Source organism: Pan troglodytes, chromosome 4, assembly GCF_028858775.2.
Source record: "Pan troglodytes isolate AG18354 chromosome 4, NHGRI_mPanTro3-v2.0_pri, whole genome shotgun sequence".
Taxonomy (NCBI): Eukaryota; Metazoa; Chordata; class Mammalia; order Primates; family Hominidae; genus Pan; species Pan troglodytes.
Window position 1 is genome coordinate 1448773 of NC_072402.2, and position 13639 is coordinate 1462411.

Genomic DNA, 13639 nt, shown 5'->3' on the forward strand with positions numbered 1-13639 from the left:
CAAAGAGGAATATGATTTAAAGATGGAGCGGTTTATGCCCATCTTTAATGGAACAATGTAGAGTTTAAAAAGCAGGTGCCTAAAGAGGTGTATTAAATGATAATTTCCTTTAGAAAATGGGTCTAATACACAGAAAAAATGTTAAAAGGGAAGCTGCAGGAGGTGCCAATCAAAATGCCTGCGGTAGCCATTGGTGGGTGGGGGGACTGTGAGTGACGTAGGTTTTTACACCAAGAATGTTTGTAACTTCCCTATTTTCTATTTTGAATGTGTACTGGTAAAACATATATATTTTTTCAAAGTGAAAGTTTACAATCCTAGTCACAATTAATTTTCTATCATTCTTGCCAGAAATGGATAAAGGAGAAAATGTCTTAGTTTTTACCTAATATTAGAACCATAGGCTATACTTCGAAGTAAAATTCAAAATAACCTGGATTCACTAAATCAAAGAAAACCAATTTACAAGGAAAATTAATGGGTTGTGTGAAAGAGCATTTTTACACTAAGTGATATGTAATCCTTGATTGCTGAAACTAGGCAAAACTCTCAAGCAATTCTCAGATTTGAGAAATTGATGAATGGGGCACTTCTCCTGGGCTACCTTTTTCTGACCCAGGAAGCTGCCTGCCTCTTGAGCTACAGAACCAGGCTGGCGTTCCCTGGCCTGGAACTCTGGCGCTGCCCCCAGCAGGTTTCCGTGAAGGGCGGAGCTTCTGGGGCAACTCAGGTAGAGCAAGGCAGGAACTTCCATCCTCTCCCCACCTGGGGGATACTGACTTCTGGGTCCTTATTGTGGCTCCCAGTGGAGTTGGGATGCCAGGGAAACACTATCGGCCACTCTCAAAATGAGGTGTATATTTAATATAACTTTGCTCCAAATCCCAGGTTTCCTGGAACTGAAACAAAATGTATTTTCCATATCAATTTCAAATAAACTTTTATGAAAAAATTAAAGTTTAAAAATTGTCAAAACTTTTAGAAATGAAAAAACCTGAGAAAGTGACTGTTGGACATTAAAATGTAGCTCAGGAAGGTCCAGTAATTAAAACAGCACGGTTTAGGACACAGATCAACAAGGCAGAAATAAACGTGTAGAAACAGATCTGAGTCTAGTGCTTATGGCAAGCACTAGAAAAGGAGGCCTTTGAATTAGATGGAAAGGTGTATTGTTTCATAAACGAGGTGGTAACCATTAGTTAAGTCTTCGAGATGAAGTAACCTTAGCTCTCTCCCTGTATGCAAAGATAAGTCCAAGATGGCTTGAAAATCAAAATATAAGGAAAGTCAAAACAGAAAAATTATGAAAATATCAGCAAAGAGTTCTGGATGATTTTGGTATAACCCTGGAGTAAGAAAGACTTTTTAAAGCAAGACAGGAACATTTGACAACTTTGACTTCACAAAAATTTATGACCTTCACATTGCAAAAGACACGATAAACACAAAATTTTAAAAGACAGACTGAAAGAAATACGTTGGAAACACACAGATCAGAGAATTACTATCCCTAATGTGCAAAGACCACTTAACATTGACAATACAAACAACTCCATTTAAAAGTGTGCAAACATTTGAAAAGCTAATTCATACAAGAGGAACTGTGAAACGGTAAAAAAGAGAATGACAATATGTTCAGTCTCATTAGTAATAAGGAAAATGCACATTGAAACAATTAAAAGTGTTATTTGGATAAAACTAAAAATACCTTGCTAATATCTGGTGCTGAAAAGAGTGAGGAAATTGAAGGAAATTTGCATTGTTCAAACCTTTTGGTAAAGTAAGCAAAAAGAAACTATGAGGATTTAAAATGCAAATGCCCTTTGACTTTTAAGTGTTCTACAGAAACAAAACAATATTGTCAGTATCTGACAACCTTGGCACAAAGGTGCTTCTTGCAATTTTGTTTGCAAAACCTAAACTTGGTCATAAACTTAATATCCTGTAGTGAACAATGGTTGACTAAGCCACGGTATATGCACATCATGAGAGGGTGAAGTTCCTGACAAGAAAAAAACACATCCATATGAAAGGTCATGAGTGTAATCTATGCCATATTGTTGAAGAAATTAAAATTCAGGAAGGGAGGTGCAGAATATTTTTAACCTATACTATCATCTTCAAACTGATACAATCAGCATGTAATAAGGTTAGAAGTTCTAAGTATAAATTAGGTATTAAATTCTCCCCCATCTAAATGTTGCTCCATGGCCAGACAGAGTGGCTCATGTCTGTAGTCCCTGCACTTTAGGAGGCTGAGGCAGGCAAATCGCTTGAGCTCAGGAGTTCGAGACCAGTGTGGGCAACATGGGGACACCCCATCTCTACAAAAGTTGGCTCAGCGTGGTGGCATGAGCCTGTGGTCCCTGCTACTTGGGAGGCTGAGGTGGGTGGATTGTGAGAACCCAAGTGGCAAAGGATGTAGTGAGCTGAGATTGTGCCACTGCACTGCAGCCTGGGTGACAGAGTAAGACCCTGTCTCAAAAAAATAAAAAATAAAAAAGTAAATGTTGCTCCATGATCCAGGGCAGCTGGGTTGGGAGGATGAGGCCAGCTGGGTGCACTCATCTGTGAGGGGGAGACCGGGAGACATGTGGTGACCTCAGCAGTCCGGGGTCCCAGGTGCCTCTAGAGGAACCCCGAGCAGCTCCAAGCCATAAGGTGTGGGTGCTCCTTCTTCCCAGCACGAGCAGCCTCCCTCACACACCCTCCCTGAATAATGTCGGCCGTGTCTCTGGGCATGTGTCCACTGGGCCCTACCTGGTTTGGACATCTGGCCCCCCTGAGCAGCATGACCTACTGCAATGGTGGCAGAGACCCCAGAGGTCCTGGGCCAGGACAGCTGCAGCTGCTGGGTGCCCAGAGAGGAGGATGGGGCTGTTCTGTGCAGGCTGGGGTGGGCGCTTCCCCTGTGGGGTCAGCTGGGACTCCCTGCAGTGATGGGAGGAATACGGCGGGAAGGCTGGGGACTGGGATGTGAGGTGAAGGCAGGAAGGAGGCTGTGTCAGTGTGAGAGAGTGTGACTGTGTGCGAGAGTGTGTGTGTGCGCACGTGCCTGTGTCTGTGCACCTGGGGTGGTTTGAGCCAATGACTCTTACCTTTCCATTTCATTTTCTTTTAGGTTGTATTAAATGGTTCTAGATGAAACTTTAGTAGAGTGTAGGAGTGCAATATCTAAACCCTGAAACTCTAGAAAATGTTGTATAAAGCTGCTTTTTAAAATATGAAGTTAATATGTGTTCATTTTATGGAAAGGAAAATGAAATAGCAAACAAGGAGTAAATAATTTACTCAGCATCATGTGTGAGTAGATTTCCTATTACTCTATGTTCTGTGAGAAGTGTATCCTGTACTTGAGATTCTCTGGGAAGAATATGCATTTGTCATGGCTGCACAATTTTATTTCATCATGGGAACAGGGTACCCTTTAGAATGTGTGCTTAAAACTGGATCATGGTCCTCTTTATAAGGGTCTTCTTTCAGTTTTGTAGTTTGGAGGGTGAAAAAGTGGTGTGCAGTTGGGCTGGAATTGTGCAGTGTTGGGGCAGAGCTGTCATCAGTGGATGTATTTAGAGTTGAAATGACAAGATCTGACTCTTAATGAAACACTATCAGAAACATTCAGGCTCACATCATTACATGTGTTTAAAGAAAGAAAATAACTACGCTTGGCCTCATTTTTGTGCATAAGTTCAAATGTTAGTTATAAAGAATTCTATAATTTTTTCAAGTAAGATCAGTGCAATAAGCCACATGAATGGCTATAAATGTTCAGTGAAGCACTTCTACTTTCCCTTATGTCATCAGAATATTTGAACATGTTAAATAGAGAACATATTTTCCTAGGTAATTTGAGTTCAGGCGAGTGTACAGACAGATAAAACGTTCCCATTAAACTTACGAACTTACCCAAGTGTAGATGTACTCGGGGCATCATCTGCTTCCTGTGGGGGGAAGGGAAGCAAAATTCACAGGATGACCAAAGACCTTGTTGACATTAAACTTATTCTTAAACAAAATTCAAGTTCATTACTAGTCAGTTCTGAGTAATGGTACTTCAAGAATGCCTGGATCATGGAATAGGATCTCAGTGGTGGCACAGCACCCTTCCTCCCAATCCTTGTATTATGGGCTGAACTATATCCTCCTCCAAATTCATAGGTTGACATCCTGACACCCAGTACCTCACAATGTGACTATATGTGGAGACAGGGTCTTGAAAGAGGTAATGGATGTTAGATGAGGCTATTAGAGTGAGCCCTAATCCAGAGCAACTCGTGTCCTTTTATGAAGGGGAGATTATGACAGAGACACAAACTGAGGGAAGACTGTGGGAGGCTGCAGAGAACAGGTGGCCATCTACAAGGTAAGGAGAGAGGCCTTGGGAGAAACCAACCCTGCAGACACTGTGCTCTGGGACTTCCAGCCTGCAGATATGTGAGAAAATACATTTCTTGTTCCAACGCCCCATGTGTGGTTCCTGCTTGTGGAAGCTCTAGCAAAGAAAAACACCTGTGACATGTGCACACACATGTTGTTCTCAGTGCTCTTGGTTAAGAACCTGGGAGTGGGAGTGCTGGCTCATATGATAAGTATATGCTCAGCATCTGAAGCTTTGCCAAACTGCTCGCCGATGTGGCATCGTTTTCCATCCCCATGAGCAATACATGAGACTTCCAGTTCTCCGATGTCTTCACTAACACTTGGTATTGTTCATCTTCTTTTTAATTATATTTTTTAGAGACACAGTCTTGCTTTCATTGCTCTTGGGTAAGAATGTGGGGGTGAGAGTGTTGGGTCATATCATAAGTACCTACACAGCATCTGAAGCTTTGCCAAACTGCTTGGTGATGTGGCATCATCTTTCATCCCCATCAGCAATGGATGAGACTTCCAATTCTCCCACATATTCACCAACACTTGGTATTGTTCATCTTTTTAAAAATTAATTTTTTTAAAGATAGGTTGCCCAGGCTGGTCTCAAACTCCTAGCCTCCAACCATCCTTCTGCCTCCTTGGACTCCCAAAGTGCTGGGATTTCAGGCATGAGCCACTGTGCCTGGCTTATCTTGTTGATCATTTTTATTGTAGCTTTTGTAACATGGGTGCCATGCTATCTTATTGTGGTTTTAGCTCGTGGATCCCTGATGGGAAATGATGTTGAGCAGCTTTTCATGTGCTTTGTCGTTCATATTATTGCCTTGTGGAAGTTTTGTGTTCAAATCTTTTGCCCATTTGAAAATTCTTTAAATATTCTGGATACAAGTATATGACTTGAAAATATTTTATTTCAGTCTGTGGCTTATATTTTCATTCTCTTAATGGTGTCAATTGAAGGGAAATTTTTAAATGCTTAAAGTCAAATTTATTCTTCTTTTTTCGGAAATAATGTTTTTGGGATCTATCAAAGAAGACATTGCTTAACAGAAGATCACAAAGATATTCTCTGGAGGGAGACTCAGAGGCGGACAGATGGCGGCAGCAGCTGCACGGGCGGGAGGAGGGGCGGTAGCGCAGGCGGTGGTGGGGTTGGCGGGAATTCCAGCTGCGGGACAGGCAGTGGCCGTAGCGGCATGTTGGATAAGTGGAAGATAAGTGATATGCCTGGAAAAACTGACAAGTGGGATGGATCAGCTGTGAAAAACTCTGGATGATTCTGCCAAAAAGATACTTCTGGAAAAATACAAATACGTGGAGAATTTTTGTCTAATTGACGGTCACCTCACCATCTGTACAATCTCCTGTTGCTTTGCCATAGTGGCTGTGATTTGGGATTATATGCATCCCTTTCCAGAGTCCAAGCCCGTTTTGGCTTTGTGATGATGGGAATTCTGACTATTTAGACCTCATCTAAGGAGAAGATCATCTTTCTCGTGGCCCACAGAAAAGAGCCTACAGGAGTGGATTCTGATGCTGTTTGGGAGCTGCCCTCCAGTCTTAAAAGGTTTGATGGCAGATACACCCTGAAGCTGACCTTCATCAGCAGGAGAACAAAGCAGCAGCGGGAAGCCAAGTTCACCAAGTCTATGGCTGAATTTTTCTGACCCCAGTGGGAGACTGGTCATGGATGCATGAGCCTGAAATGTCCAGGCTCCATGACACTCTCCCCACGGGAAGAAACATCAAATAGCCAATTCTAAAGGTAGCCCTCTTTCTGCTGGATCTTGCTGAATTACTGCCCTGGGGGGTAGGGGAGATAAAAAGAACTTAAAATGGGTAAAGTAAGAACTGTTAAAAAGTCCATGTTTTGTCCTGAAATTTTACTCTATTCTGGATACATAGGATTTTCTGACACAGATATGAGAAGTTGTAGCTCTGAGGTCAAGCTGTGGCCACCTCGGTATGCTGTTTGCATTATTTTAATTTGCTTTTCTGCAAAAGCATTTTTGCTAAAAGCTGTACAGACTTTTCCCTTTGTACTTATCAATACTTTATACTATAGCTTTGTGCCATGCAGCATTTTAAGATTCAATTTTAAAAAATTATTAATGTGTTGCTGTCTCTATCAATTCATATTTCCATATGTGTTTCCTTGAAGAATTCAGGACACAACTCCTTCCGTATGACAGCTTTCCTTCACGCACTATTTTTGTGGGTATGTATATATCTCACTTGGGGAAAACTTTAAAAACACACTTGAAAAAACATAGCTTTTTAATTTGTTTGAAACAGACCTTCTGCCTGTTACGTTTTGTGCTCTTAACCAATTTAAGAGGACAACTGTATATTTACTATTAAAAAAAACATATTCTGTGAGTTTTCTAGGGAGGTTAAACTTTCCTCTCTAAATATGAGGTCTCCGATGGATTGTGCACTGCTTTCTAGGTGGGACTGAGCTGTGTGTGTGTGTTTGGCATGTGGTTATGCAGCTGCCGCAGCACACTCATTACACACCCTTCCATGTCTCCCCATTGCCTCACCTTGGCACCTTCCATTTAAGCCAAACACCAGAAATGTAAAGGGCTTGTTTCTGGAGTTTCCAGTTTGTTCCATTCATCGAGTCAGGGTGTCTTCTATGGACAACACTGTCTGCAGCCCTGGGCCCTCTCGAAGGGGAGGCGATGGACTATAGGTCTGTGGAGCTCAGCACAGGGCTGTGCCACGGACGCGGGTGTCAGTGAAGTCACGCACATTTTCAGATGGAATTCTCCTCCCCGATGTGAACAATGAACCGACGGTGTCATTTTCATAGGATTGTCCTGGAGCCCACGGAGACGCGGGCTTGGGATCCAACGTGATGCGGAGCGGATCTTCTCTGCTTCAGACCAGGCCTCATGTGGCTTCACACAAGGGTGACTGTAAATCGTCATCTACACCGAGACGCTGCAGAGAGACCGAGGGGACTCACAATTGCACCCCGGCAGCAGGTGTGCATGTGGATGATTGCAGGCAGAGAAAATCCTGTGAGCCTGTGTGCCACATGGAGTGAGGGAACGTTGGTGGGTGAGTCTGGGCGGGGCAGGCTGGGGGCCCAATCGGTTTCCACTGAGTGTCTCCATATCTTTGCTGGAAGTGCAGGGAAGGGGCAAGGCTTGGACGCCAGCGTCGCTGTTCCTCCAGGCTGGCTGATCCCTTTTCATTTCCAAGTCTCAAGAGCCCGTTCCCTGAAGTCCTGGGGAAGTGCGGTGAGGCGGCCCTGCCCCAACAGGGAAGGAGAAGACACCTGTAACCTCCAGAAGCTGGCCGCCTCACAAAGCCTTCTCAGATGGATTCCCCCACAGCCTAGTAGAGTGGCTCATGCCTGTAATCGCCCTGCTATGGGAGGCTGAGGCCAGAGGCTTGCTTGAGACCAGAAGTTCCAAACCAGCACAGGCAACAGAGTGAGACCCCATCTCTTAAGAAATAAGAAATAAATTGGCTGGGTGTGGTGGCACACGCCTGTAGTTTCAGCTACTCGGGAGGCTGAGGTGGGAAGATCGCTTGAGCCCAGGAGGTGGAGGCTGCAGTGAGCCATTATCCCACCACTGTAATCCATGCTGGGTGACAGAGTGAGATCCCATCTCCAAAAAATAAATAACAACCCAGTAGAAACCGCTGGAAGCTGACCCCAGAGCAGGAACAGAAATATGTGGCCCTAAAGCCGGTAGCCACACAGGGCTTTTCCCGTGAAGGACGGACACAGAGTCCATGTACCCATGTAACAAACACACACCATTCACACACATATACATGACCACACACCACACACAAAACCACACCCACATCACACACCAACACATACGTGCACATGTGACCACAAACACATCTCTATTCCCATCTGTCTCCTACACACAGTCTTTCCTAAGCATTTTATTTTAAAACCACAGCACACAGCTTCTGCCATGGCTACCAATTTCCCTCCATCGTTTATCACAGCACTGTCCCTCACTGCATGTTCTGGGCACTTCAGAGCCTGCCCTGGGCATCTGCCCATCACCGCAGCCTGATGGTGGCACTGCAGTGCTGAGGGCTCCCACTTTGGTACCCGTCTGTCTCTCTCACCCACAGCTGGGAAGCATTCCTGCCTCTCACTCCATCTCTCTTCTGTGCTCCACCCACCATCATTCCCATGTGAGCAGCACCCTTGGACACAGAGTGCTTCCATTTTGAATACTACCTTAACCTCAGCTTGGGGGACCTCAGACACACATTCTGCACATGGCCCTGTCCTCGGGGACAGCGCCAGTGATTGCAACTTACCTGTGCCATCGAGCCCCCGTCTGGGTGTACACGAGTGGAGAACTGACACAGGCGCCTGCAAATCAGCAGGGAGTTCCTGGCCTTGGCTCTGGTGGGGCAAACAGAAGGAAAGAAACACACCACAGTTTTGTAGGGCGCTCAGGATGGCACTGGAGGCTACAGTGTGTCCTGTAAGCACCACTGCAGTGGGGCCCATGTGTCTCAGAAACTGGAGACCAGCAGCTCCCGGGAGGTTGTGTGAGTGCTCCCGGGTTACTGCACAGTGGGAAACAGAAGGAGCTTCTTGTGTAAAGGACCAGGACTCCTTCCCACTTGGATTCTGTAAAGCAGTACCTCCCTGAAGTCTGCGAGCCCCACCCTAGACCAGTGCCTTAGACAGGTAGTGTCCTCCGTTAGTGTAGCTGGTCTACACTGGGCTACAAGGTGACTGTAATTTTATAAAACAGCACATCATACATGTCACAGGGGTGTCAGGTGGGTCAGGTGACCTTCATTTTTACCTGGAAATCTTTGCCATTCCCTAATTTTCTACAACATATACATGTTGATTTGGCAATCATTACACAACTTTAGTTTTTCCTTTTGTTTTGGTTTTAGAGAGAAAGTTTGTAATTCCGGTTATAGTTACATTTCTATTAATCTTGCCCAAAATGCATCACAGAGAAAGCATTTTTATATTTTATTTAAAAGACCATAGTTACATGATAGTTCGAAGTGATATTCAAGTGCTTCGGATCTACACAGTAGTTTTGCCAATCACCCTTCTAAGAAAAGCAATTTCATAGAAGACTTAATGGGTCGTTTGAAAGGGAATGAACTTTTCCCAGTAAGCCATACACCTTGACTGCTGAACTAAGCAAAAGTCTGCATGAATTCTCTGCAGTTGTGATCATTACCAACAGGGCCTTGTCCTGATCCAAGAAGCCCTTTGCCCCCTGGCTGTGGAGTAAGGGACAGTGACATTTCCAGGGACACAGGCCCTGTCTCTTCTGCCTGCCAGGAAGCTGTGGGCTGAGCCCCTGCCAGTGTCTGTGAGGGGTGGGGCTGGTGCACACCTGGGGAAGGGGGGCTGCACTCCACTTTCTGGCCATGGTGGAGACTCTGACTTCCAGGACCTTTGCTGCCTCTCTGTGGGGGCTGTGATGTGGTCCCCTCCCAATGGAAAGTGTGTAACTAATGTAACTGGAACTTGAATTTCATGTGTCTAGGAACTGGACAAAGTCATCTGAAAGCTCATATGGAAAAATAAATGTGTAAGAATTGTCAAAAGTAAATGAAAAATGAAAAAATCTTTAGAGGCTTATTTGCCTGCAGGATATTAAAATATAGTAGCTAAATAAGGTTCTGTAATTTAAACAGATGATGCACCTCCAGGACACAGACCCATGAGACAGACACAGACCTGGGCCTGTGTTTAGGGAAACACAGTGAACCAGAAAAAGGGCCTTTCAATTTGATGGGGAAAGGTGCAATATTTAATACATGAGGTGAAAACCAATAGTTACTTTGTTGGGATAAAATAACCTTATCTCTTATCTCCCTGAATACAACAATAAATCCCAACTGGCCTGAAAAATCAAAGTGTAAAGGAAGCAAATAGAAATATGAATAACGTCTTTACCCTCCTCCAGCCCCTTGGCTCTCTGCTGCTCCCCCCGGGGCAGGAGAAGAAGGAAGAGGGCCAGGGGTCCCCTGCCCACACTCTCCATGATGACAGAGATGGGAAGGTAGCCAGGCAGCAACAGTGTGCGGCGACATCGGAGCGACCTCACGGCGACCTCAATTTCCACTGCGCCTCCTCCCAGAGCCTAAGAAGCTACAGGCCTGTGGTGCCCATCACTGAAACAAGGAGATGGCGGCTCAGCCAAGGCATTTAGGATGGAAACTGCAAAGATTCAATATTCAGGACTGCTTCTTTGCTGCTGAAGGGGTGTGAACTACCCTTCTGATCTCCACTACACAACACAACTGTTTTGGGAAGCATCAAGTGAAAGCATGCAGGGCTGATGGCAGACAGGAGACAGGGCTGATGTGCAGCTCCCACCAGGACAGAGAACAGCATGTGGACACTCATACTGTGGACTTTTGCCGCAGGAACCACCAAGGAGCGTACCAGGAAAAAAACAACAAATCACAGAGCCTTTAAAAGAAGCCGCAGGCTGCTGTGATTCCACAGGACAGGTGACAGTTTTGCTGCTCTCTCGAAAGTGCCACCTCCTGGCACTTCAGGATATTTGAAGACATTAAATGGATGACATATTATCCTAAGTAATTCAAGATGAGACGAGTGTATAACTATGTTACTAATAGATAAAATAATCCCATTAAACTTACAAACTCACCCAAGTGCAGATGGATACGGGTCTTCATCCGCTTCCTGTGGGGAAGTGAAGCAAAATTCATAGAATGAATTGACATTGAACTTATTCTTAAAAAAAATTCAAGTCCATTTCTAGTCAGTTCTGACAGTCACTTCTGAGTAATGGTACTTCAAGGTTGCCTGGATCATGGAATAGGATCTCAGTGGTGACACAGCACGCTTCCTCCCAATCCTTGTATTATGGGCTGAACTATATCCTCCTCCAAATTCATAGGTTGACATCCTGACACCCAGTACCTCACAATGTGACTATATGTGGAGACAGGGTCTTGAAAGAGGTAATGGATGTTAGATGAGGCTATTAGAGTGAGCCCTAATCCAGAGTGACTGGTGTCCTTTTATGAAGGGGAGATTATAACAAAGACACAGACAGAGGGAAGACTGTGAGAGGACACAGAGAACAGGTGGCCATCTACAAGGCAAGGAGAGCGGCCTTAGGAGAAACCAACCCTGCAGACACTGTGCTCTGGGACTTCCAGCCTGCAGATATGTGAGAAAATACATTTCTTGTTCCAACGCCCCATGTGTGGTTCCTGCTTGTGGAAGCTCTAGCAAAGAAAAACACCTGCGACACGTGCACACTCATGTTGTTCTCAGTGCTCTTGGTTAAGAACCTGGGAGTGGGAATGCTGGCTCATATGATAAGTATATGCTCAGCATCTGAAGCTTTGCCAAACTGCTCGCCGATGTGGCATCATTTTCCATCCCCATGAGCAATACATGAGACTTCCAGTTCTCCGATGTCTTCACTAACACTTGGTATTGTTCATCTTCTTTTTAATTATATTTTTTAGAGACAGAGTCTTGCTTTCATTGATCTTGGGTAAGAATCTGGGAGTGGGAGTGCTGGCTCATATGATAAATACATGCTCAGCATCAGAAGCTTTGCCAAACTGCTTGGTGATGTGGCATCATCTTTCATCCCCATCAGCAATGGATGAGACTTCCAGTTCTCCGATGTCTTCACCAACACTTGATATGGATCACCTTTTTTTATTTATATTTTTTAGAGGCAGGGTCTTGCTATGTTGCCCAGACTGGTCTCAAACTCCTGGCCTCAAGGGATCCTCCTGCCTTGTGGGCCACCCAAAGCTCTGGGATTTCAGGTGTGAAGCTTTGTGCCTGGATGGTATCCTTAATCTGCTTTCTTGCAGCTACTCTAATGGGGTGCAGCAGTATCTTATTGTGATTTTAGCTGGTGGTTCCCTGGTGGCAAATGATGTTGAGCACCATTTTGTGGGCTTTATTTCTCATGGATATTGTTGCCTTGGTGAAGAACGTGTTCAATCTTTCACCCATTTAAAAACTGAGCTGTTGTGTACTTTTGAGTTTTCAGGGTTCTTTAAATATTCTGGATGAAAGCGTATGACTTGTAAATATTTTATTTCAGCCTGTGGCTTATGTTTTCATTCTTTTACTGGTGACAATGGAAGAAATAATTTTAAATGCTTAAAGTCGAATGTATCCGTTTTGTGAAATAGTGTTTTTGGTATCTATCAAAGAAGAGTGTGCCTAACACAAGATCCTGGAGATATTCTAGGGTTTTTGTAGGAATGTTAAAGTTTCCCCCTCTTACTATGAGGTCTCTGATGGATTGTGCACTGCTTTCTAGGTGGGACTGAGCTGTGTGTGTGTGTTTGGCATGTGGTTATCCAGCTGCTGCACCACACTCATTACAAACCCTTCCATGTCTCCCCATTGCCTCACCTTGGCACCTTCCATTTAAGCCAAACATTAGAAATGTAAAGAAGGGCTTGTTTCTGGAGTTTCCAGTTTGTTCCATTCATCTACTCAGAGCATCTTCTTTGGAAAACACTGTCTGCAGCTGTGGGCCCACTCCAAGGGGAGGTGATGGACTGTAGGACTGTGGAGCTCAGCACAGGGCTGTGCCACGGACGCGGGTGTCAGTGAAGTCACGCGCATTTTCAGATGGAATTCTCCTCCCCGATGTGAACAATGAACCGACGGTGTCACTTTCATAGGATTGTCCTGGAGCCCACGGAGACACGGGCTTGGGATTCAACGTGATGCTAAGCGGATCTTCTCTGCTTCAGAACAGGCCTCATGTGGCTTCACTATTCATCCACACATAGATGCTGCAGAGACACTGAGGGGACTCACAAATGCACCTGCGCAGAAGGTGTCAACGTGGACAATCGCAGGCAGAGAAACTCCCATGAGCCCGTGTGCCACATGCAGTGAGGGAACTTTGGTGGCTGAGTCTGGGCCAGGGTGGGCTGGGGGCTCAATCGATTTCCACTGAGTGTGTCTCCAAATCTTTGCTGGAAGTGCAGGCAAGGGGCAAGGCTTGGACACCAGCGTCGCTGTTCCTCCAGCCTAGGCTGATCCCTTTTTATTTCCAAGTCACAGGAGCCTGTTCCCTGAAATCCTGGGGAAGTGTGGTGAGGTGGCCCTGCCCCCACAGGGAAGGAGAACACACCTGTAACCTCCAGAAGCTGGCCCCATGACAAAACCTGCTCAAAAGGACCAGCCTGCGGCCTGGCGTCGTGGCTCATGCCTCTAATCCCTGTGCTATTAGAGGCTGAGGTCAAGGAATCACTTGAGATGAGAAGTTCCAAA

General features: G+C 45.1%; 1 protein-coding gene and 1 pseudogene across 8 annotated transcripts in view; one reads left to right on the top strand and one right to left on the bottom strand.

Annotated features, from left to right (window-relative positions):
• Positions 1-13639, bottom strand: part of ZDHHC11 (zinc finger DHHC-type containing 11) — an 84790-nt gene that overhangs the window by 16062 nt on the left and 55089 nt on the right. For 7 of the 8 annotated variants that reach the window (XM_063811051.1, XM_063811047.1, XM_054684128.2 and 4 more), the window contains exons 10-12: positions 11022-11056; positions 8680-8767; positions 3910-3944 (exon numbers count right to left, since the gene is read on the bottom strand). In XM_063811051.1, the coding sequence (XP_063667121.1) occupies positions 3910-3944; positions 8680-8767; positions 11022-11056 (158 nt within the window). Of the gene's footprint in view, positions 1-3909; positions 3945-8679; positions 8768-10388; positions 10519-11021; positions 11057-13639 lie in introns of those variants that run through there. The other variant, XM_063811054.1, reaches the window with a different exon arrangement.
• Positions 4777-6224, top strand: LOC104006316 (signal peptidase complex subunit 2-like; annotated as a pseudogene).